Raw genomic sequence first — 25,313 nt, 5'->3', positions numbered from 1 at the left:
GAAGCAGAGGTAATGGCCCTGGGGAGGCCCGGGAAGAGATGAGTTTTGAGGCAAAGGTAAGTCCCAGGAAGCCAGGGGGTGAAGGAAACCCACGGTGTGAGGAAGGGCTCCCACGGAGAGGATGCGCCGGCTGGGTCCCCAGGCTTCCTGTGTGGAGCTGGACTCTGGAACCACTGAGTGAACGGGAACCCAGGCTGCAGGAGAGTCTCGACTTTCGCCCGAGGGTTACTGTGAAAAGTGCAGATGTCCCAGGAGCCCTAACAGGGAATTAACTTCATTAATCTGATCATGTATCCATTAAAAATATATCCTAGCGTCTATCATATTTAGGCCCTGGATTACCCTGGAATATGTTCAGGACGCCTGTTTTAGAGATTCTGATGATTTAAATATTGGTAAATTTTTTAACTAAATGTTTTCTGTTAGGCTTTTAAACACTAAGCATACTGAGATTTTAGGTATGAAAGCATTTACCTTCAGCTTTAGTGGTTAAATTTTGGTAAGAATTGGAAAATCATTCAGGGATCCCTGACTTAACAATTACGTGGATCATTTCAGGCATCAGTAAGGAAAAGTTAACATGAAGAAAACAACCTAAGCGCACACATTAAGAAATAAGCAGAAAGTGCTAACAATGAGATGCTTTTCAGCTCTCATGTTTTACTGAGCAATGCAAAGTCAAATTGAAAAACAGGAAATGACATATTACGAAATAGACATATAAAATTTAATCCCTTTGTTTTAAAATACATCTTCAATGACACAATTAAAAATAACACACAAGACAAAATCAATTTCATAAAAAATATAAAAGTTATATGACCCATATCCCATATCTTATCTTAGAAAACCAGCAATTTAGTTCCCATACTTCATTAGAATACTTTAACCCAAGACTGTAACTACCAGTCCATTTACACAAATGACCTAGTCTAGTTCCCTGAACCTAAAGATACCCGTGACTTTGTTATAAAATTACATATTTTAGTATTTTTATATACTTAAATGTGTACAAAATGTTCCCCTGCCACAGTAACGTATTCTTATGAATTCATGAATGTTTTCTAGAATTGTTAACATACCAGATAATCAAAGCACGAAGGCTCTGATGCGTGATAAAATAATCATTTCTCAAAACAGGAAGATGAGAACTGCATTTCGAGTTGTATCACTTGGTACGCAATACTTGCAATCTGTGTGCTGTAATTACAGTGTTTCTTCACTCTAAGTGCATCTGACTGATACTAGCATAACAAAAGACATGATTGCAGTAGTGTTTTTCTTTTACTTCATTTGTTAAACAGTGCAGAAATCCAAGTAACAACATTCTCAACAGCAAACAGAATCTCTGTCATTTGAGAAGGTTTTGCTCTGCTACAGAATGACTGTGTTTGGAAAAACAGAGAAAAAGGTTTTTAGCGAGTTCCACTAAGCACAGTATTCTATCTGCTTGGTATACACGATCAAAAATAACTTAACCTTTGTCTAGGGAAAGTCTTTAAGGTAGCTCTTACTGCGTATCTTCACTATATGTACACAGACACCATATTTATATATTATATATTTATATAAGACATGTATGTACACATTTACAGACCTTCAAAAATATATTGCACTTATATACAATGCAGCTTTATCTTAACTGATTTCATACTGTAACCCATTAAAATTCTTCATGAGAAAGGAGTTGATATGTCCGAGAAAGTCGCAAAGGAAGATTTCAGTAACATGCCCTGTTTAGTAAACATCTGCTGGAGAGTGAGAGGGTAGGGGAGAGCGGGCTCACCCCTGTACTCTTCAGGTGCGCTCCCGCTAACGTGAGGCAGTGGAGTTGTACTGAATTCAGGCAAGGGCACGACATCCTTAAAGCCAAGCCTTTTCTGACTCCTGCTAGCGAGCAGGCCCACGACATTGTAGGCACAAGGCAGATATCCCAATATTTTGATAAGTAACGTAGCAGATGTCCTAAAGCTTCCCAGAGACTCTGTTAACTCTTGGAATAAAGTTTTCACTTTAAATCCTGTATATATCAGGAAATTCAAACATAATGGTATATGGATTTCTCTTTCATCTGAAAACGCCAATGCAATAGATTAAATGCTACCCCCAGCCAGATGCAGCCCCGCCTCCAACCTGCAAGGAACCCCTTCCCTCGACATAGACCTGTGCTGGCGACATGGCTGACTGGGGTTACCTGCACTTGCCAAACCATAAGATCTAGAAACACCTGCACTGAACTCCTGGGGAGCTGTGGCCCGCAGGCCTTTAGATCTCAGTCAGGGTGAGCTTGTAAGACCCCCCGGCTTCTTCAATCTGCAGCTGGAAGGTGTCCTCATTGGAGTAATGCTTCACAATGTTGTCGTCCATGTTCACCAGGATCCTAGATCGGGAGGGACAAGAAAAACCAACTTCACTGCCACTTGGTTCTGGAGTCAGGTCTAGGTTTAACTGTTAGCTCTCCCACTTACTAGTTGCGGCATGTGAGGCAAATTATTTAAATCTCCTTAAGCCTCAACTTCCTCCTTTATAAAATGGGGATAATAATAGTACCTATCTTATAGGATTGTTGAGAGAATTGAGTTAGGAGGAAATCAGGTGATATATTTATATCACAGCATTTGGAAAATGAAATATACTAGCTTATTTATGATTCTTATTTCCAGCATGTATTTAATAGTAGTCACTTGGTAAATGGTACTTGGCTCATACCTGTGATCCCAGCACTTTGGGACGCTGAGGCAGGAGAATCACTTGAGCCCAAGAGTTTGAGACCAGCCTGGATAATACAGCAAGATCCCATTTCTACAGAAAAATTTTTTTTTTTTTTTGAGACAGAGTCTCGCTCTGTCGCCCAGGCTGGAGTGCAGTGGCGCAATCTCGGCTCACTGCAAGCTCCGCCTCCCGGGTTCACGCCATTCTCCTGCCTCAGCCTCTCCGAGTAGCTGGGACTACAGGCGCCCACCACCACGCCCGGCTAATTTTTTGTATTTTTTAGTAGAGACGGGGTTTCACCGTGTTAGCCAAGACGGTCTCGATCTCCTGACCTCGTCATCCACCCGCCTCGGCCTCCCAAAGTGCTGGGATTACAAGCGTGAGCCACCGCGTCCGGCCTCTACAGAAAAATTTTAAAAACTAGCTGGACATGGTGGTACATGCCTGTAGTCCCTGCTACTTGGGAAGCTGAGGTGAGAGGACGGCCTGAGCCCAGGAGTTCGAGGGTACAGTGAGCTCTGATTGTACCACTGTACTCTAGCCTGGGTGATAGAGTGAAACCATCTCTAAACGAATAAAGCAAAAGCACATCAATAACATTAACTTACATGATGTGAAGTCACAGCCCCCTGACAAATTACACACTCCAGCAAGTGAGCCTCAAAGTTTAAATGAACTACTATTATCAAACAAAAATAAAGAATACAAAAAAAACCAAAAATAAATTAACTACTATTAAGTCCAACTCTTTCCACTAGAACCATCTAGAAATTTCCCATTAGAATTTGTTTTAAAACTAAGCCAAAAAATTCATATGCTAGCCACTGCTTATCCATGCCAAACATCATAGACAGGCAAAAAAAACACTAAAAATACTAATTTCTGGACAAAGCAGCAATGTGATATAACTTGGAAATAGGATCCTGGGCAGGTGGGCAGAGCAGGGCACGGGCTGCAGAGGCAGGGGATATCAACCACAGCCCCGAAGAGCCTCTTGAACTCTGAGCCTCAGCCACCTGTCTATAAACTATGAACAAGCCCTAAGACCAGCTCAGAAAGAAGACGTGAAGACCAAGTGCAGCACCGTGGGACGTGCCCAACCCAGTGCCTGGCTCCAACAGGCTCGACACACGGAGGTGCTGCCCTGGCCATCCTCAGTGGCGCTGGCCACACACCCTGGAGTGTGGAGCCATGGCACTGCTGCCAGGCATGAGGGCAAAGAAGGTGAGTTGGAGAAATAATACACAAAGATCTCCTCAAGGCAGATCAATTTTATCTAAGTAATTTCGTATATAATTTAGAAAAGCCACATTCTAGCACCCAGGTTTCTTTGGCTGCTTCTGGACTGGGCACAATGCACACGCGTCACACTGGCACAGGGTGTGTGTCACTGGCACAGGGGGGTGTCACTAGTATGCGTGGTGTGTTACACTGGTGCTGGGGGGTGTCAATAGCACTGGGGGGTGCGTCACACTAGCACTGCGGGGGGCATCAGCACTTTCCGAGGTAGACAGGACACAGTGGCTGCTTACCCCTTTTTACACTTCTTGAATATTTTCCCAATCTTGTCATGGGGAACATCGTATTTGTCTGAGATCTAAAAGAGGAAAGAAAAATAATTACAAAACCCTGTATCAAGGCTTTAGAAACCGAACAACAAATATATATATATATATGCATAGTCACTCGACTTTTTGTTTTTCAAAAACGCAGACACAAAGACATGGAAAAGCCCCAGCTTGTGTGCTGGGGGCCTCCACCTCTCCTCAGCCCGGCTGCCCCTCACTGTAATGAGCTTCTGGGGAGCTGTGGCTGTCTTCCTTTTGGGACACAGAGGCTATTTTTAGTATTTTTAAAGAGAATGGGTGAATTGCTCCAAGGACAAACAGCTGATTCACTCTAGATCAAACGTTACACTTGTCATCCAGACCATCCTCAGGTTGACATCACTAGCTTCACCTCAAGCCACAGAGCAAAGCTCAAGGTGGCGCTGAGAAACGGAGCCTCAGGTGGCGAACCTGCAGATCCCACCAACCTTCCAAACATGTGTTTCAGACCAGACCCCAGCTCCGAGTTCTCACCACATAAACCCTTTTTTTTTTCTGTACCAGTGGATGATAATACTTTGTGTTCTGACATATAAGACCTGTTATGAGTTCCTTGTGAGCCATGAAGAGTTATGCTGGCCCAGTAATTCTGCATCCTCTTCACTCTCCTCTTTCCCTGTAATCAGAATTTGCATTTTTTTTTTTTTTTTTTTTTTTGAGATGGGGTCTTGCTATGCCAGGCTGGAGTGCAGTGGCGGGATCTCAGCTCACTACAACCTCCACCACCCTGGATCAAGTGATTCTCCTGCCTCAGCCTCCCAAGTAGCTGGGATTACAGGTGCCTGCCACCAAGCCTGGCTAATTTTTTGTATTTTTAGTAGAGACAGGGTGTCTCCATGTTGGCTAGGCTGGTCTCGAACTCCTGACCTCAGGTGATCCTTCTGCCTCTACCTCCCAAAGTGCTGGGATTACAGGTGTGAGCTACCACACCTGGCCAGTTTGCATGATTCTTAAGACATGATGAAGGGTCATCAAAAGGCAAGAAGAGAGAAACCCAGGGGACATCCCAGGAGGCAGGAAGCGACAGTGGGAACGGCGCTGCCCGTGCTGTGGGCAGGCAGGGATGCACTGAGTGACACCCGTGGACTTGAGGCACCTGGCTGAGAGACCGCACAGCAGCTTCCCAAACCCACGCCCCATCTCCCTGCTTTATTAATCTTCATTGCACTCATCAGTACCTGAAAAATGACCTCAACTTCTTTGCTTATTTTGGTGTCTGTGTCTTCCTAACTAGAAAATAAACTCCATTCAGCACTGTGTCACTGACACTCATAACTCCAGTGCCCGCCACAGCACCTGGCATGAAGCAAGCCCTTTATCAAGATGTGTTAAATGAATTCAACACACTACAGTCATCAGAGGGAGCTGGGGTAGATGCTTTTGGCCCAATTATGGACACACTTTGAGCTTAAAGGTCTCTATGGTCTCTAGGAGACAGGCTGGTAAATATCTGCACTCAGTGCTGATGACATGCGTTTTTCCAGGGCACAGCTGGAACGGGAAATTAACACAGCAGCCTTCCATGTTTCCTCTCTTACTGATATCCCCACAGGGAGCATGGGGTCAGTTTATTCCAGCCTCATGCTGAGATCCTTGTAAGACGGACTTACGGCCATCACTGGTTACACGTCTGCTGTCTCTGCAATAGGCTGTAGTGACGTCTTGATACAAGTTCGGTAATTTCCTAGGATTGGGAGTTTTAAAGGTAGACTGAGGAGCCACTGTTTTTATGTATGAAGTTTTTAATCAATTTTGTTAGCTTCTAAGTGGTTTGCTAAATGGCAATCTCCCTTTAACCACATATATAAAAATTAAACTATTTCATAGGCCATCACAGATGCATTCACTTCAGTGGAACAGGTATGACTGAGTGACTATGTGAGTTAAGACCCCTGGGTGAGGGTAAAATGTGGGACGCACGACGACTCCAGAAAGGTGTCAGGGATTCCAGAAGGTCTGACGAAGGATTTGGATCAACTGATAAAGTGTTTCAATGAAATCCTATGTACTTGTCCTTTCATTTTGTACAGGGGATTACAGAGTTGATCCTACTTACAGCTTCCATCAAGCCCTTCAAAGATGGGGTTTTGAGCATCAGGGCATCAAAGACTTCTTCTGACTCCTTTCGAACGTAGAGCAGCACTAATCAATCCCCAACCAGTAATAAGGAAGGGAAAAGAGAGAAAAAAAAGGATACAGTTCACATGAGCAAAAGAGGAAAACAGACCATGGTACCAGCTAAAATAAAAACCACATTCACATCAAGGATGACAAGCATCGGCCAATATCAATTCTGTCTTAAGGAACACAGGTTTCGGCTTCTCTGAACTTTGCTCTAAGTCCTAGCTCAAGCTAGATGTCAGTCTGATGGAAGAATTCCCAAGCAAGTGAAACTGGAAAAAATGTGCTTGAACCATTTATGCTTTTGATAGATTCTGAACTCACTTCTGATTTAAAACTCCCACTAAGAAATGGAAACCAACACACCTCTCTTTGGTTCTTCTATCCGGGCCAGCTTGGTAGAAGGAGGGACAGCAAAGTCATCTTCTGTGCCATACGGCCCCCTTTTCAAGACAGAGCTGCAGTGATCCAAAATATGCCGTTAGTGATTCAACTTAACCAGCTGCATCAACATAAGGTGTTTTAGAGCCTATCATGGAACTCGATTTAAAATGACTTTCATTCTTTATCTGGTCCAGCTTCCTTATTTGTGGATGAAAAATCAGGCTGAAGGAAGATCCTGACTCCAGGGCTCATGGATATTTACAGGCAGACATGGGACCACACTCAGGTTCCCTGCAGGTATCTGCACTCTCATTAGATAAAGCTGCCTTCTTGAAGATGAGGCGCTTTGGGTTTTTTTTTTTTGTGAGACAGGGTCTCATTCTGTTGCTCAGGCTGGAGTGCAGTGGTGCAATCATGGATCACAGCTCACTGCAGCCTCAACCACCCAGGCCCAAGCAATCCTTCCACCTCAGCCTCCCAAGTGGTGCACACCACCATGCCCAACTAATTTTTTTATTTTTGTAGAGATGGGTTCTCCCTATGTTGCCCAGGATGTTCTCAAATTCCTGGGCTCAAGCGATCTTCCTACCTTGGCCTCCCAAAGTGCTGGAATTATAGGCGTGAGCCACCACGCCTGGCTGTCGGGTGCTTCTTTTCAGGAAGCACTCTATGGAGGAGGTAGGATCTGAGATAACCTTGTACAGGCAGTGACAAAGGAGATGATGTTTCAAAACACTGAGGAAGTGTGAGCAGGAAAACGCAGGGCTAGCCTGGCTCAAACAGAATGGCCCACAGGAAGCCATATCTAGAAATTTCGGGAAGCCGGCTCTACCGTGAATGTCCTGATCGTTCAGCTCTAAGGAATTAAATTTTACACGGCAGAGAAGAGGGAATATGTGAAAGTTCTGTGAGACTGAGTGTGGTACCCAAAGTGTGTGGTCAAGACTGGAGGGGACCCGAGGACCTTCAAGCACAAAAAAACAGGGGAAGGAGGCTGGTATAATCCGAGCACAGGATTCCACGGGTTTAAAATATGGTGGTGTCCTGGAAGCCAAAAGGTGAGAACAGACGAAGGAGAGTCTGAGGAAAGAAAAACTCAGATCGAACGCCTGGCTACCAGGGGCACCTGGCATGGAGGGTCCAGCAGGTGGTGTCACGGTGAGCAAGAGAAGAGGTAAATAACTGAAAATGAAGGGAGGGAGTGCTGGATTTGGAGCAGAATGGCCACTTCAGGAGCAGAGGCTGAGCCTCCGAGACTCTGCCATCTCAGTTCCTAGCACACAGCAGCCGTCTAGTGAAAGTGCCTGCAAGACTCAAGCCTGAAACACTAAGAATCAAAGGGGCAGTGCAGGCCTCGCCTTCAAAGAGAGGCACAATGGGTAACGTGTGGGGCATGACTGTCCCCAGTATGATGGTTTAAGCCCTGGGAATGGATGGAGGATGAGGGAAGAGGGATGCTGAGGAATGAACTTCCCATGGAAATCTTGGCTCTCTCCATCAGGATGCACCTTTCTGAGGGTAGATAACAGAAAGAGGGAGGCTGAGGCGGGAGGACTGCCTGAGACCAGGATCTCTACAATAATAATAATAATAATTAGATGGGAATGGTGGCATGTGCCTGTAGTCCCACCTACTCGGGAGTCTGAGGCAGGAGGATGACTTGAGCCCAGAAGCTCAAGGCTGCAGTGAGCTGTGATTGCACCCCTGCACTCCTACATGGGCCTCAGAGCAAGACCCTGTCTCTAAAAGTAAAATGAAATAAAAACAAAAAGAATCTTTGCCTTGTTGAAAAAGTCCCAGAGCCATCAAGAAGGTTCTGATGGCCCAAAGAGGGGTAGTGTCAGCCCCCCTCCACTAGGCAGCGTGAGTAGGGGGCTGCCCGGCACAGGAAGGCAGAGCCCAATTCTGGGACAACCTGAGCATCAAAGTAAATGACTAATGAATCACAACTTATTGAATAAAACAGGAAACTATGAGTTCATACTGATAGCAATAAATGAATGAGTAAACTGAAAGTTTGATGGGGAATGAGATATTTACAAAGCTACAATGCACCTCCCCAGACAACACTTACTATAAAAGGAGCCACTTTGCAGTGGAGAAGCTGGCAGATACCAGCTTAATCAAGTGACCAAAGAACACCATTAGTAACAGATAAACTGACATCAAGCGCCATCTGCTAGGACACACGGAGAACCCAGCCTGGCCTCTATGACATCCCTGCCAGGCCTGGAATCTAACCATGAGAGAGCAGCAGACACATGCAAACTGAGAAGAGTCTACAAAACAGCTGGTTGTAATCTTCAAAAATGTTTGGTCAGAAAAGTTAAGGAGTGGCTTAGTTCTAGACTGAAGAAGATTAACAAACATGGCAACCAACTACAATGTGTGATCCTGAACTGCATCCTTTTTTGCTATAAAGGACATTACTGGTGCTAATGTAGCAATGTTGATATTCTAATCTTGACTGTGACACAGGAGGATGTCCTTGTTGGTAGGAAATATATACCACGATATTCAGGAGTGATGGGCCATCAGGTTGGCAACTTATCCTCGATGGCTCAGGGAAAAATGAGTTCTTTGTACTGTACTTGCAGTTTTTCTGCAAGTTTGAGATTGTTTCCATTATTAAAACAAAACAAAACAAAACATAAATCTTACCCTTCACCTTCCAATTCTTCAGAGGCAATGGGAAGGACCTAAGACCAAAGGAATAGATTGCTTTTCAAATGTATGCTCAAAATGTTTGACCATAAATGAATTATTCCTAAAATGGAAATAATTTTGAATTTGACCAATCTAATATAAAATCCTTTAACCTTATTTTTCAATAACAGATTCTTACAGATGTCTTGAACTCCTCTAACTCAATGGTTGGGCCAAATCTGGTCTAAAGCTAGTTTATGTAAATAAAGTCTTTACTGAAACAAAGCCATGCTCATTCATTCACATGCTGCTTATGGCCATGTGTGCACTAGTGCGGCAGGGCTGAGCAGCACAGTGGAGACCATGGGGTCCCCAAAGCCGAAAACCTTTACTGCCTAGCCCTTCACAAAAACAGTGTGCTAACTCCTGCTCACCTCCAGCTTCCCATTAGAAACTAAACGTACTGGCCACGGCCCCAAGAACTCTGACAAATCTTTAGTCCTTATAAATCTGTCTACAAAGTGCATGAAAGACTGTCTTTTTGATATTTATTTGCACTCAGCATAAAACCATGCTTCATTCTACTGAAGTTCCTATCTCTTGTAAGCCTTTTCCACAAAACAGGCCATGGCTGTTTTTTAAAATTTAGCTTTAGTTGCTAAGACATGGCCATTGGTAACTACACGTGGCAAGGACGGCTCAGTAACTGCAACCGTGAGAAAAGCCTTCGGATGTTCTTATGCTATGAGAGCTGCTTAACCTAGGTATTCCCCCAAGTTAAATTTTAAAAGATCACAGGCTGAAACTCCAAATTATGCTACTATTCTAGAATCTTTTAAATGAGCTAGGATATGTAGGTATGAAGAATGAACGAATGAATGAATGAATACAAACAGAATAAAGCTGACAGGCTGCACTGCACCTTCAAATCAACGATGCTTACCATTTTTATTGCACAGGCATCATGTCACCCCAGCAGAATATTCCAAAGAGCTGACTAACTGGTCAAACCTCATTCAATTTTGGCTTCTATTTCCCATGAATAATGCCAGAGAATTTCCTTTTGCCATGCCTTCCTTCCTGGTGACCTCCCCTGGGATCCTGGTTACCTACATGAGTGCCCCGCTGCAAGTTGGCAAAGTGCACGTCAGGAATGAAGAGGACAGGCTGAGTATCGAGATCAATGAAGGGTTTGAAAACAGTGATATCCATTCGCTTGTGAGAGGGAAGCAGTGGCACTTTAACATCAGAAACTGAAAAAAAAAAAAAAAAATTAAAAAAGAGGAAGCCAAGGTCAAAGGATTACATACAGACTGGATGCAGGCCACAGAGCGCTCGCCTCTGCGTAAGACGCTCCAAGTGTAGCACTCTGTAGGATACAACAGGGCACGCTGCCTGCCTAAGAATCCCAGTTTATGTAAAGGTATTTGTTGTGTGTATTTCCACTAAAATCAACTGAATGTCTTATCAAATCAAAAGGGAAAAGGTATCTTCAAACACACACAGACACATATCCACAGAAGATGTGCGACAGAGGCACAGCGTATTTAGTTTTCATTGGAAAGACTACAATTTATAATTGTGTAGACATAATTTGGAAGAAATTTCATCTCAGCTGTCCTCATTAAATAATTTACATTCCAACACTCATGGACCCATTGACTTCAGAACATATCAAGAAACTTGACAATGAGGTGAAGTGTAAGCATGCCCATCCAATTTTAATTTAGTAAGTTAGAGACTCCATCTTCCCCAATGATCTGGCCCTGAAGTACTCAGTAATGAGGTCTCCTAGTTAGTCAGCTGCTCTCTGAAGTGTCACTGGACTGGGAGTTTGCACTTTGATACCAGTAGGAGAATCCTGACTAAGGTGTTGCAGGGCAAATGTCTGCTGCGCCAGACAGACCATTCGAAAGAGCATGCCAGAAGCCCATGTACTACAGATGGAACCCTACAGGCACGGAGCAGCACTTTCTTCATTCTAGATACAAGATTTTGTGAATATGAATACTGGTCACAGTTAAAAAAAAAAAGAAAACAAAGCTTTCCTGGTGAAATGTCCAAACAGAAGCCCTATAGATTCTGCAAATATTAAAATACTATACTTTAGATACAAAATATGATTCTACTTGGAGTTAAGACATCTTGAATTCTCAAGACCATTATTATTACTTTAAAAAATCCAGACAAGTCCCAATTCTAACAGTGATTCACGCAGAACGTGTTGTCATTTTTCAAGACTGGAAACAGGAGTCTGAACTAGAACTGAGAGCCAAAAACGCTGAGGTCGGGAAAACCCAGGGATCTATCCTGTAGTCCTCAGGAAAACCCCCCGCTGAGCTGGCATCTGCTGCTGATCTGAGGAAGAGGCGGTGCCACACTGCAGAACAGGAAGAACACCCACTATCTTCTGCGTGCAAACTCCAGCCACCATTCTCAATGGAAAAGGTCTGAAGCTTGCTGGGACCATTTCTACTTACGGGCATTCAACTGGGAGCTGGGGTCAGGACACTTGCCTTTTCTTTTGCTTTGCTTTCGTTCTTCATCCCTGATTTTCCGCTCAGCTCCCTGTAGGTTAAGAGAAGACAAGATATGATTCTGTTTTCTGATCTTCTTTAAAATATTTAACTCTTATCCTGACCAATGGAGGAAGAAGCCTTTCTCCCTTCTCTGGACAGGAACTCCCATTACTTACTATATTCATGAGGCTTATCATAGTAGTTTCTTCTAAAAAGATTAGTCTTAAAATTATTTTTAATTCTATGAAATCACAGGGAACAACATTTATTTGAAAAACAAATAAAGCAAAATTCCGGCCGGGAGCGGTAGCTCATGCCTGTAATCTCAGCACTTTGGGAGGCCGAGGTGGGTGGATCATTTGAGGTCAGGAGTTTGAGACCAGCCTGGCCAACATGGTGAAACCCCGCCTCTACTAAAAATACAAAAGTTAGCCAGGCGTGGACTCGGGCGCCTATAGTCCCAGCTACTTGGGTGGCTGAGGCAGGAGAATTGCTTGCACCCCTGAGAGGTGGAGGTTGCAGTGAGCTGAGATCACACCACTGCACTCCAGCCTGGGTGACAAAGCGAAACGCTGTCTCAAAAAAAGCAAAATTTCTCCTTATAGTGGATGTGGTTGTGTTAAATGAAAGCTGAGAAAATCTGTGAGTATATCACATGCCTGCAAAGACACAAGGGTATTTTCCCTTTGTCCAGTAGGAAAAGGAAATGAAAGAAAAAACCCAAGTTGGCCCTACTCTTGAGTATACTCTCCTATATGGCCAAGGTTATCATGAAAGCTGTGATTCAGTCCAAGGGCCTGGCATCAACCATGTGGCAGATCTGACCAAGCAGAATTCACAAAGTGAAGATGGAACTAGAAATCTGCATCATTACTTAAAAGAGAAAAAGTGGGCTGGGCGGGGTGGCTCACGCTTGTAATCCCAGCACTTTGGGAGGCCGAGGTGGGTGGATCACTTGAGGCCAGGAGTTCACGACCAGCCTGGCCAACATGGGAAACCCTGTCTCCACTAAAAATAAAAAAAATTTAGCCAGGCGTGTTGATGCATGCCTGTAATCCCAGCTACTCGGGAGGCTGAGGCAGGAGAATCAGTTGAACCCGGGAGGCGGAGATTGCAGTGAGCCGGGATCGCACCACTGTACTCCAGTCTGGGTGACAGAGTGAGACTCCCTCAAAGAAAAAAGAGAAAAAGTATACTCATAGTCCTAGAAAAAGACACTCATGTACTCTGTGTATCAACTGTGCAAAGACTGATAGTACCATGCAGCTGAACCCACAACAACAATGTTCAAAAGAACCATATTACTAACAAACACAACCCAAAATCAGGCAATGAAGCATATTTAAAAACATTACATTTAATCATTTTGCTTGACTTACTGGAATTAATTTCTGGATGGTACAGATTTCTTTACATAGTGCTCCAGTTAAGGATGAACTGGTAGCTTATTTTTCTGTTAAATCAATTTGCTGATAGCAAAAAGAGGCAATAAAAATCCCACTGATCTTAGCATTATTATATAATAAGGACCACATTTTAAAAACAGAATATAAAACCACCTTCTGCCTTTTCTAGAAGGTGGTAGCATACCAACATAGTAAATATACAACCTGCTTATAAAAATTGCTATGTAACATTGACACAACAGTTCCTCCTTGACACAGAAAGACAGGCAAATATCCCCAATCTCCTAGCCATTATTGTATGAAGTTGGTCTGGGTGTCTCTGTCCCTTCTAACAAGTCTAACCATAACTTCATTCTGATGATAAACACCACCCTCCTTCAAAAGATGGAGGGTGCAGTCCTGTTACAAAATAGGACTGTTGCTCCTTATTTATCTGCGTATCTATGAAGAATACGGCATTTCTGCTTCTACATAACATGGAGTAACACAGATCAGATTTACCCTCCACCCTGAAATGACAACAAAAACCAGATGAAATGCATGAAACAAGAATGAGAAGGCCCTGACCAGCAGGCAACTAAAGAACAGTGATCCCTGGGAGACAGGAACCCGTGGCAAGTTATGGTTATGCTGGCTGCTGCCTTCAGAGTTCCCAGGCCATGGCATGGGAATTCTCGTGCATTCTCAATCCAGGTGCCCAGGGTTGAGCAGAGCTGAAAGTCCACAGAGACCAAGGCAGCAGGACAAAGTACCAAAGAGGAAAGAGCTCCGAGATCTTCAGTGAGCCCCACTGCAGTACGTGGCCAGGTACCAACAGGTACACAGGTACCAGGAAGCTGCCCAAGCCTGGGGGTCAGGGTTGGGAACTGACATCCGAAAAGATCAGAGAAACAGTGCCTGAAACTCACATACAGCCAGAAACAGTACCTGTTCCCACCATATGGGGTGGACTGGAAATCCCTGTCATGAGGATTATTACATGGAAATAATATGACTGGAAAAACTTGTAATGAGCAGGGCACTTGGTAGAATATTCTGAAAAATCCTGCCCAGGAGCGCAGAATGATTAGCCTGACATTGAGCACAGCTCCAGACCCGCCCATCAAATCACAGACATAAGATCTTAACGAGCAAATGGTTTCCAAGCAACTTAACCAGATTTCAGGACAAAATCCAAGGAGATTCACAATAATACAAAAATGTCGAGCACCCAGGAAGGTGAAAATCACCAAAATGCCACACAAAGAGTAAACACCATCCAAAAAATCCGAAAAAGGCCTCAGGCTTATTCACTGTGCTCAGCCACTGCGCTTTGTGTACCTGATGCAAAAGCCAGGGTGACAGACCAGGCCTCTGACAGCAAACATACTTCCAGTTACCTAGCCCCTTCTAAAAATCTCAATAAAAGACAAGCTCCCCTAACAGGATGAAAAGAACTGCCCCCGTTCCCTGCCAAAAATAGGTTCAATATTTTTGAGAAGGAAAAACTCAAGATCTTGCTGTCTTAGTTCAATGGACCATCCACTCATCCACAGTTGCTCCCCAGTTCCGAGCCAGCACAAACCTTCCCCTCAAGACTCGACGCACCTTCCAGACTCTCCCTGCATCGAATCCAGCTCAGCCCCTGGCTCTGCACTGGGCAAAAGTAAGCCTCTCTTCTCCAGATAAAAAAGAGCCACACCAGGGAAAACAGGTCATGCAGAGATCCCTCTGGGCCCTGCACTTTCTCTTCTTGCCTCCCTGTGGCTGTAGAGAAGAATCTGCACTTCTCCTTCCCCATGCTTACTGAAGGGCCTTTGGGGAAGAGGGCTGTGAAGGCACAGCCCTTTGTGATTCAGCCACACGGACAGAGACAGCTAAAGAAGAGCTCCGGTGCAGGGGTGACTGCCTACACTTCCAGCAGCTGGGCTCAGAGGGTCCTGTGTGCACCTCCTTTACTTATCAGACATGCCCAACAAAACGTACTTATCAACCCTTCTAATCTTTCCGTTAAAACGTAATTTTAAAAATCTCTATATAATGTGTCTTTGCAAGACCAAAACAATACTTAAAAGCTGTTTTAGGCCAGGCATGGTGGCTCACACCTGTAATCCCAGCACTTTGGGAAGCCAAGGTGGGCGGATCGCATGAGGCCAGGAATTCAAGACCAGCCTGGCCAACCTGGCGAAACCCTGTCTCTATACAAAAATTAGCCAGGCATGGTGGGTGTGCATCTGTAATCCCAGCTACTGGAGAGGCTGAGGCACAAGAATCGTTTGAACCTGGGAGGCAGAGGCTGCAGTGAGCCGAGACTGTGCCACTGCACTCCAGCATGGGTGACAGCGCCAGACTCTGTCTCAAAAAAAAAAAAAAAAAAAAGCTGTTTTACATTTTGGGAAGCCAAGAAGGGAGGATCACTTGAGGCCAAGAGTTCAAGACCAGCCTGGGCAACATGGCAGGACCCCATCTCCACAAAAAAATTAAAAAATTAGCTAGGTGTGATGGGATGTGCCTGTAGTCCCAGCTACTCAGGAGACTGAGTTCAGGGGATCGCTTGAGCCCAGGAGGTTGAGGCTACAGTGAGCAGTGATTGCACCACTCAATTCCAGCCTGGATGACAGAGTGAGACCTCATCTCTGATAAAGGCTGGGCACGGTGGCTCACACCTGTAATCCTAGCACTCTGGGAGGCCAAGGTGGGCAGATTACCTGAGCTCAGGAGTTGGAGACCAGCCTGGGCAACATGGCGAAACCCCGTCTCTACTAAAAATACAAAAAACTAGCCGGGTATGGTGGTGAGCACCCGTAATCCCAACTACTGGGGAGGCTGAGGCACAAGAATTGCTTGAACCCAGGAGGCAGAGGTTGCAGTGAGCTGAGATTGCACCACTTCACTCCAGCCTGACTCTGTCTCAAAAATAAATATATAAATAAATAAAAATAATTTTAAAAGTTATTCTATATTAACAGCTATATTCTCATTTTGACATTAAATATTAAAGAGCCCCTGGTTTTATTCCATGAGTGTGTCTCAAACACTTGTTCCGAGCATCCCTGCCGACCTTACCTTGTCACAGAAGACCTTGATCTGGCAGTAGGCCCGGTGCACAGGCTTGTTGCTGCGGTTGTTGTAACTATAGGTATCAATTTGAATGTTAAGAGGCAACCCCTTCACTCCCTTCTGGGAAGAGAAATCTGTGCTTAAGCAGTTCACAGAGATGAAAACCTGCAAAGGGAAGAGAAGGTTCCATAAGCAACAGGCACCAAGTCAAACCTAGCACAGCTCATGAAAATACTAACATCACTGAAATTACTCAAGTCTATTTTAAATGAGAAGCTCAGCTTCTCATTTTTTAAAAAAGGGTTTTTAGAAAGAGGTGATCAGGGGTTTATTTTAAAACTGCTTTTGGTCATAGAAATAGCAGACCTTAAAGAGGAGGAAGAGTCGGCAGCTCTGAACCTCTGCTCATGTTCCCTTCCAGAATCCCTATTTAATATCAGCTAGGACAGAGGAAGAGGCTGGTTAGCTTTCCTGATGTCATTTTCCAAATTACCAATAGCATAGTTCCCTCTGCAGCTGTCCTGTAACTTAGTAAAAACTTCCTGGGAATCCATCTATATTTGCATTGACACCACCTCTTAGGATAACCTGTAGTACTCCGTGTCCTCATATTCTAGAACTTATGACATCAGTGTTCCTCTAATCCACAATTTTTATAAGATTCCAATAAAGTTCTCTCTCAATCTTTGCCCATCCAGACTAAACAGTCCTCATTTCTTTCCAGTTTGTTCTTATTAATCTTTTGGTTATCAAATCACACTGGGCCCAGTCTTCAAGGAATGATTTGTAATTTACAATTATTTCCATACTCCTTTCTAGGTATGGAAATATCAGTGCAAGGGTCTTTTATTTAAACATAACTGGATTCTTTACATGCCCAGATTAAACCTAAGACAAAAGTGGTAAAGTCTGTTAATAGGCTGAGAACTTAACGATCACTAAACACTCAGGAATGTGTTCCTCATTCAAGAAGTTCCACACAGATGTGGTCAAAACTCCCTAGAATAACCGGGGAAGATGTTATGCTGGTGGCTCTATTTCCATGAGAGAAAAGAAGAATCCAATTCCTTAAGCAACAGTTTCTACTATTCAATCATGAAATTACTTCAGAGAAACTGTCTAAACCAGACTTTGAGCTTCTCAACCCACAGTTTCAAAAGTCTGCTTTCCTATCAGTGCCCAAGCCACCACTTCCCACAGGAGCAATTTTTTTTTTTTTTTTGAGACAGTCTGGCTCTGTCGCCCAGGCTGGAGTGTGGTGGTGTGATCTCAGCTCACTGCAACCTCTGCCTTCTGGGCTCAAGCCATGCTCCCACCTCAGCCTCCCAACTAGCTGGGATCACAGGTGTGCACCACCATGCCCAGGTAATTTTTGTATTTTTTTTTTTTTTTAGAGACAGAGTCCCACTATGTTGCCCAGGCTGGTCTCGAACTCCTGAGCTCAAGCGATCCTACCATCTTGTCCTCCCAAAGTGCTGGGATTACAGGCAGGAGCTACCACACCCAGCCCACAAGAACAATATTTAAAGATGACTTCCAAGTGCAGTAGGTTAGCACCGGCTACACTCACTCCAGCCGCTAGCATGTGCCTGAGCGATGCACTAAGCCAGCGAGAACCCATCCAGGGAGATCCCCCACCTTCGAAATGGAAGGCAGAAGATGTCACACCCTTCTCTCCTCTCCTGGGCTCCAAATCAGTTATCTCCCAGTACATTTTCTCAAAAGTTAAAATAAGCTGGGTCACATTATGAATATGACACTGGAAGCTGTACTTAAGAGGAACCTAGTGTACAGCAAATAAACACGTGCCATTTCCCCACTATTTTTTATCATTGTGGATTTTTAAAATGTTCTTTAGCTCCCTTTCAACTAGTTTTAGAATTTATTTCGGATGCATGTGCACCACATAGTGGACATTATTGGAATTACAGTTTTTAAAACTAAGACTGGCCCATTTCAGACCCAACCCTGTGAGCTGACAGGGGAAGATTCCTTCTAGCCCCTGGGTCAACAAACCAAGAATGGGTCCACCATGAGCAGCACTGGGTGTCACTGGCTGAACTAGGGCAGATGGGGAGAAATTTAAGTTATAATGGGGCTGGGGGGCAGCTATAATAACTTTGTTTTTTGAGATGGAGTTTTGCTCTCGTTGCCCAGGCTGGAGTGCAATGGCGCAATCTCGGCTCACTGCAACCCTGCAACCTCCGCCTCCAGGGTTCAAGAGATTCTTCTGCCTCAGCCTCCCAAGTAGCTGGGATTACAGGCACCCACCACTATGCCCGACTAATTTTTGTATTTTTGGTAGAGAAGGGGGTTTCACCATTTTGGCCAGGCTGGTCTCGAACTCCTGACCTCAAGTGATCGGCCCGCCTTGGCTTCCCAAAGTGCTGGGATTACAGGAGTGAGTCACCGTGCCTGGCCCAGCTATAAGAACTTTAAGATGAAAGAGAAGGAAGGGAGGTCAGGCGCGGTGGCTCACGCCTGTAATCCCAGCACTTTGGGAGGCCGAGGCGGGCAGATCACGAGGTAAGGGGATCAAGACCATCCTGACTAACACAGTGAAACCCTGTCTCTACTAAAAATACAAAAAATTAGCCGGGTATGGTGGCGGGCGCCTGTAGTCCCAGCTACTCAGGAGGCTGAGGCAGGAGAATGGTGTGAACCTGGGAGGCGGAGCTTGCAGTGAGCTGAAATCGTGCCACTGCACTCCAGCCTGGGCAACAGAGCAAGACTCTGTCTCAAAAAAAAAAAAAAGAAGTAAAAAAAGAAAGAGAAGGAAGGGAGGGAGAAGAGGAAAGTCAGGATCATGGTGACAAAGACAGCTCTCTAGAAGGCATGCTGAGGTCGAGGTTTTACCCTCATTCTAGGCTACACACTGTTTCTCAGCAGGAAAAGACCAATACATCCTAAAAAGATGAAGGATGAAGGACTTGTCCAAGTTAACAGATTTAAAAGTCATCTCTGATCTTGTCCCTTCACAAACCCTCCACCCAGGCTAGTCTCCTCGCCATCCCTGAACACAATCTGCACATCCATTCCCACCTCACCTCAGTCCGCTTCCTGCTCATGGCTTCCCAGGCAGACCTGCCTCCACAGCTCCCCATCTGTCTCCATCTGTAAGGCCGGCCCAAGTCCCACCCCACACATGGTCACAAGCACGCAGATGGCAGCACGGGGCTGGCCACACAGCAGAGGAACCACACACTGCGCGCCTGGCGTCAGGACCTGTGCTGGGCATGTCAGGCACTGTCTCACCAAATCACCACACAGGGAAAGGGACCATGGTCCTTCTTGCACAGATGAAGCCCACGATGGTGTTTAAAGTTGTCCCAAGGTAGAAAGCAATGCATTGGAGTTCATCGGAGGGCTTTCCCCTTCACACCCCAATACATCTCCCAAACCAACATCTTCCCCGATTAGCTGGCTTTGATCTCCTACCTGGGATGATTTGCCTTTTGATATGTGCATGGTTTATCTCCCTGACTAGACTGTAAATATTTAGCAGGCCGGGTCCATAATTCTACACGGTGTCCCTTCTAACACCGAGCACAGTACCTTATCCTGCCTGCTATGATTTTTCTTTCCACTTAAACTTATTTCCAGTAAATAAGTAAATAGCTTTAATTTAAAGAATACCTAGATCTAGATATATAAGCAAAAGTGGCACATATAAATTTCAACAGCATTACAGAAAATATGTGCTTTGACTTTACATTTTTTCTTTCTTTTTTTTTTGAGATGGAGTTTCGCTCTTGTTTCCCAGGCTGGAGTGCAATGGAGCTATCTTGGCTCACTGCAACCTCCGCCTCCTGGGTTCAAGCGATTCTCCTGCCCCAGCCTCCTGAGTAGCCTGGATTATAGGCTTGCACCACCACACCTGGCTAATTTTGTATTTTTAATAGAGACAGGGTTTCACTATATTGGCCAGGCTGGTCTCAAACTCCTGACCTCATGATCCGCCCACCTCGGCCTCCCAAAGTGCTCAGATTACAAGTGTGAGTCACCGCTCCCGGCCACATTTTTTTTTTTTTTTAAACACTTCAAGTACAATCCCTAAATCCACAAATCAGAGGTAAGGAGAGTCTGTGGAATGCATTCAGGTTTAAAAAAAAAGTCCATGCAAACAACTAACAAAGTAACCAAACCACCATATAGTTTTCAATTTATAACCAAATGGAAAATCTGATTTTTTTCTGTCATTCTAGGCCACGTGGCTCAATTCCTAGTTCGAAAACAGCTGCCTGGGAAAGTTCGACTTTACCCTCACGATTCCAGGAAGTGATATTCCCTTTATAAGAAGATTTCACAGTAATCCAACCCAAAACCTAACCTCCCCTGGTTTCCCAGTTTCAAGTTTCTATTCAAAAAAGAAATGAGCAGGGGCCAAATCCCAGGATCGGGGCAAACACGGAGCTTCGGCACAGCTTTGCCCATGCTACTGTGCATTCGTGATGGTTTGTGGTCTCCTACTGATACACATTTCTCTCTTATTTTAAAAAATCAATTCTTTCCAAACTTGGCAGTTTTCTAAATGTATTAAGGAAAGTTTACAATGGTCCTAATTCAGCATTAAAAAAAAATGCTACCTTGCCTAGATAAATACACAAACATCCCAGGAGAAAGTGACAAAGCTGTGAAATGTAAGCACTGCAGGTCAGGAACATAAGAGATGGAGCAGTGGGCCAAAGATGCCAAAGAGAAGATGGGGCCGGTGCTCACGATGCCCCTGCTCTTAGGAAAGGATCCAAGGTAAGAACACAGACGATCAAGGGGACATGCTGGCATAGAGGGGACATGCGTGCTGGGTTTAACCCTCACCCAAAGTCTACAAGGGGAGCCACGTGCCCAACAGAAGCAGCTTAGGTCTGAACATCAAAGCATCTGAGCTGGCCCCTAACTAGCGCTGCCACCCAGTGCAAGGGTCCTTGCCTGTGAAAGGGTAGGGTGAGTTCGTGGATCTCTAGATGACCACCTCTGGACTTCTGTGATTATATACTTATATTGACAAAGGATGAATCCTATATCCATACTGTTTTTACTGGTGAGAATAATTTTGTGTAACACATTTACCTATCACCTTTTTATAAGTCATATTAGTTTAAAAATACCATGTAAGTTGCCAGTTAAAGTCATCACAATAACTACTTATGTAAAACTTAAGAATCTCATATGGCAATGGCTCTCAAAGTGTGATGCCAGGAGCATCAGCATGAGGGAACTTGTTGGAAATGAAGATCCTGGTGCCCACCCCAGACTCACTGAATCCGAAAACTCAGGGAGAGTGGAGGGGGAGGTTAACAAGCTCTCCAGCTAATTCTATGCACACTAAAGTTTCAGAATCCTGTCTGTACAACAGTGCCTCACAACTCTGACTGAATTAGAATCGCCTGGCAGGACTTTAAAACATACGGATGTCGGATATCCTGGCCACACCCCAGAGATTCTGATTTCATTGTCCTGGAGTGGGTTCTAGATGCTGGGACTGTTTTTTTGGTGCTCCCTACCATATTCGAGTAATTCGAGTGATTGGCCAAGATAGAAACCACTGCGGTAATGTGATTAGTCTTCTAGCTGCTTATACACTGTGATCCACAAAAGGTCTACCTTGGCTCCAAAACTCTGAGATTATTAAAGCAAGTTCCAACACATGGTTTCCTTTCCTTAAAGAGTTAAGATATTTTTATATGTATTTATATGTATGCCAGCAGGTTTTTAACATTAAACAAAATTTTTACAGAGGCACAGCCCTATCAAATAAGAATATTCATGTAATCAACAGAAAGATCTAGATTAAAGCCATTTTGTTCAACCCTACTATTCAATAAGGTCATGCAAATCCTCAAATACTCAAGAATTCTGAAGATATTAACCAGAAAAAAACAATTACACACGCATTAAACTCTCCCGCTTATTTTTATTACTCATGTTATGTTTGATTTCATAGGGATTTGCATTTGTGGATGAACTTGTGTGTTCAGCTGAAGGCTACAGTTGTAACTCTGAACCACAGGACAAAGCATGATGTGATGTCTTCCTCACTAAATGGCAACCTCCTTGAGATGACCCTGTCTTAATCATCTCTATGTCTCACGCCTGGCTCATAACATATGCTTAACACATGCTTTTAATAAAAGGAGGAAAATGCATACTGGGTAGTAAATAAGTATAGCTAAGAATAAGTACAATGTAGATATATAAAATATCTTTTCATAACCTTATCTAAATCAGAAGCGACTTTTTCTGTAAAGGGCCCGACATTATTTTCACATTCGTAGGTCATATGCAACTACTCAACTCTGCAATAATAGTGTAAAAGCAGCCACAGATATGCGTGTGGTGGTGTTTCGATAAAACTTGATTTATATAAGCAGGCAGCTAGCTGGCCCGCACCTCAGAGCTGTCATCTGCTGACCACTGATCTAAACCATCCTCTAAGTTGCTTGGACATTAATTTATCCTTACATCATCACGACGGAGTAAATAGGGAGGAGGCGTATTTCCCTGTTTGTAATTGAGTATTTCCACTTTCTGCATAAGCGACTTCCTGGCAAGACATCCAGTGTGTGCTGTGCCCATGCGTCACTCGCCTGTGGAAACACACTGTCCCCATCAGCGCAGCCCACACTCATGGAGGGGACCAGGTAAGTTCTGAGGGAGAAGTGCAGCTTCCGGGGAGCTTTATGGTCAGGAGGGCAGCCTTCTTTAGTCTACAACTAAACAGTTTTGTTTAATGTTAAAAACCTGCTGGCATACACATATGGCGAGTGTAGAAACACAAGCCAGAGCTCTCCCTTGGGTCCACTGGGAGCAACAAGATGGGCACACTTTGTTCCTCAGTTTTAACACTTCACATGGATTCTACCTAACGGGCAGCCCTGAGTGAGCAAGACCACAGGGCTATTCACCCAAATCCAGGTAAAACCAGGCTCGGACCGTTCTTATCCTGCAGACAAATCATCAGTGTGATTACAGAAAGCACTCCACTATCTTTACAGAGGATGGGAAAGAGGTAAAAAGTAAGATGAATGAGGACACATCCAACTCCTCCTCCATAAAACACACGGGAGTGCACGCACGCTTAAAAAGCCCCATTTCAGAATCGGAGTAGGCTGAATGATGTACAACCTTCCTTCTCTAGAAAGATGTGAAGATCTCTGACGTAAAACTTTAAGAACTCAAAAGATGATCTTTTCTGTTTTCATACTTCCTTCCCACTTATTTTGAGAGAAAACATTTGTATTCAGATAATTAGAACATTAATCTCAAAAGATGAGCAACTAATATTCCCACCCAAATTATCGGAAGAGAAAAAAACTAACCACAAACATAAGAACCGCTGAACAGGCCAAGGTGCTCTACAAGATTCCTTTTTAAATGTCTAGCCCATTTTTCTAAGGACAGTTCCTCATTCCTGACCAAGAATTTATGCACTTAGAATGTTTCAAAATATTTAATTTTTTTGGTTTTCAAACCTCAGTTTGAAAATGAGAGGAAAACAAAATAAAATTATTTACATGATCAAAGGATTAACTGATACAGACTTTTATTCTAAATGCTCACAAGCACAGAAACCAACAAGAAATCGGATCTTGAACGAATTTATAATGATTCTTCCAGGAAGCACTGCGGCAGCCACATAAACACTGTTCACACTTGGTTGTTTCTGCCAAGTTAGTCCTCAAAGAGAAAACAAGGAGGAAAAAGACGAAAAAAAAAAAAAAAAAACCCCAGTGTGCTCAAACAGAGATCACCATCAGAGGTTCATTTCACAGCAGGTATAGGGAAAGTAACTGAGAATCAATTTCATAAAACCCCCAACTCACCCACTCCTTTCGAGCTTTGATCGACACCACAAACCAAGACACAATTCCAGTAAAGCTTGCTAACTGTCTAGTCTAACGAGAGTAGTCAGGAACATGAACTTTTAACAAGTGAATTTAATTTGTGGAGAGAAATTATAGAAATATTTTTAAATCTCCTAATTCACAGAAAAGAATGCATGAACAAAGCACTTGGAGTTCATCAGTTAAAAGTTAAAAAACATTAAGTGGTGAAGTTAGGAGCTAAGAGATGAAAATGTTTAATACATATCAGGCTATTTTTCATGAACTAGCAAAAAGGCGGTTACTGTTTAAAAATTACCACAATGACAGTAATACTCATTCTGTATTATCATTCACTACAAGAAAATAATCCAACATCCAAATATTAATCTTAATTTTTTTTCCACTGAGAAATTTAGGTAGAATTTTACATGGTTTTGTAGCATTGCTGCTATAATGCTGAAAATAATTTCCATAAGACTTTCATAATATAGTTTGCTCAAATGAATAGAATAAAACAATTTCAAAATTTGAGCACTGGCCAGGCAGTGGCTCACGCCTGTGGGTGGGAGGATTGCTTGAGTCCAGGAGTTTGAGACCACCCTGGGCAACATAGCGAGACCCTGTCTCTAAAAAATAAAATAAATTAGCTGGGCGTGGTGGTGTGCACCTGTAGTCCCAGCTACTTGGGAGGCTGAGGCGGGAGTATGGCTTGAGTCTAGGAGGTAGAGGCTGCAGTGAGCTGTGTCATGCCTTTGCACTCCAGCCTGGGCAACAGAGTGAGACCCTGTCTTTAGAGTTAAAAAAAAAAAATATGAAGCAACTTTATGACAGTTTGGATAAGGTTTTTTTTTTTTTAAGAGAGAGAGTCTCGCCCAGGCTGGAATGCAGTGGCGCGATCTCGGCTCACTGCAACCTCCACTTCCCAGGTTCAAGCGATTCTCGTGCCTCAGCCTCCCAAGTAGCTAGGATTACAGGCGTGCACCACTGCCTAATTTGTGGCTAATTTTTGATTTTTTTTTTTGAGAGAGAGTTTCGCACTTGTTGCCTAGGCTG

General features: G+C 43.9%; 1 protein-coding gene across 1 annotated transcript in view; it reads right to left on the bottom strand.

The window, feature by feature from the left end:
* Positions 1-710: 710 nt before the first annotated feature.
* GRHL1 (grainyhead like transcription factor 1) overlaps positions 711-25,313 on the bottom strand; it is a 51,573-nt gene continuing 26,970 nt past the window's right edge. Inside the window, exons 9-16 of the mRNA XM_032172211.3 lie at positions 16,441-16,599; positions 11,987-12,038; positions 10,584-10,723; positions 9,486-9,523; positions 6,807-6,898; positions 6,376-6,461; positions 4,245-4,309; positions 711-2,380 (exon numbers count right to left, since the gene is read on the bottom strand). Coding sequence (XP_032028102.1) covers positions 2,266-2,380; positions 4,245-4,309; positions 6,376-6,461; positions 6,807-6,898; positions 9,486-9,523; positions 10,584-10,723; positions 11,987-12,038; positions 16,441-16,599 — 747 coding nt within the window. The 3' untranslated portion in view covers positions 711-2,265. The remainder of the gene's footprint in view (positions 2,381-4,244; positions 4,310-6,375; positions 6,462-6,806; positions 6,899-9,485; positions 9,524-10,583; positions 10,724-11,986; positions 12,039-16,440; positions 16,600-25,313) is intronic.

The sequence above is a fragment of the Hylobates moloch genome, unplaced genomic scaffold (genome assembly GCF_009828535.3).
Source record: "Hylobates moloch isolate HMO894 unplaced genomic scaffold, HMol_V3 SCAFFOLD_13, whole genome shotgun sequence".
NCBI classification, from domain to species: domain Eukaryota; kingdom Metazoa; phylum Chordata; class Mammalia; order Primates; family Hylobatidae; genus Hylobates; species Hylobates moloch.
The sequence above is the reverse complement of the archived record's forward strand: the minus strand, read 5'-3'. Positions and strand labels throughout refer to the sequence as shown.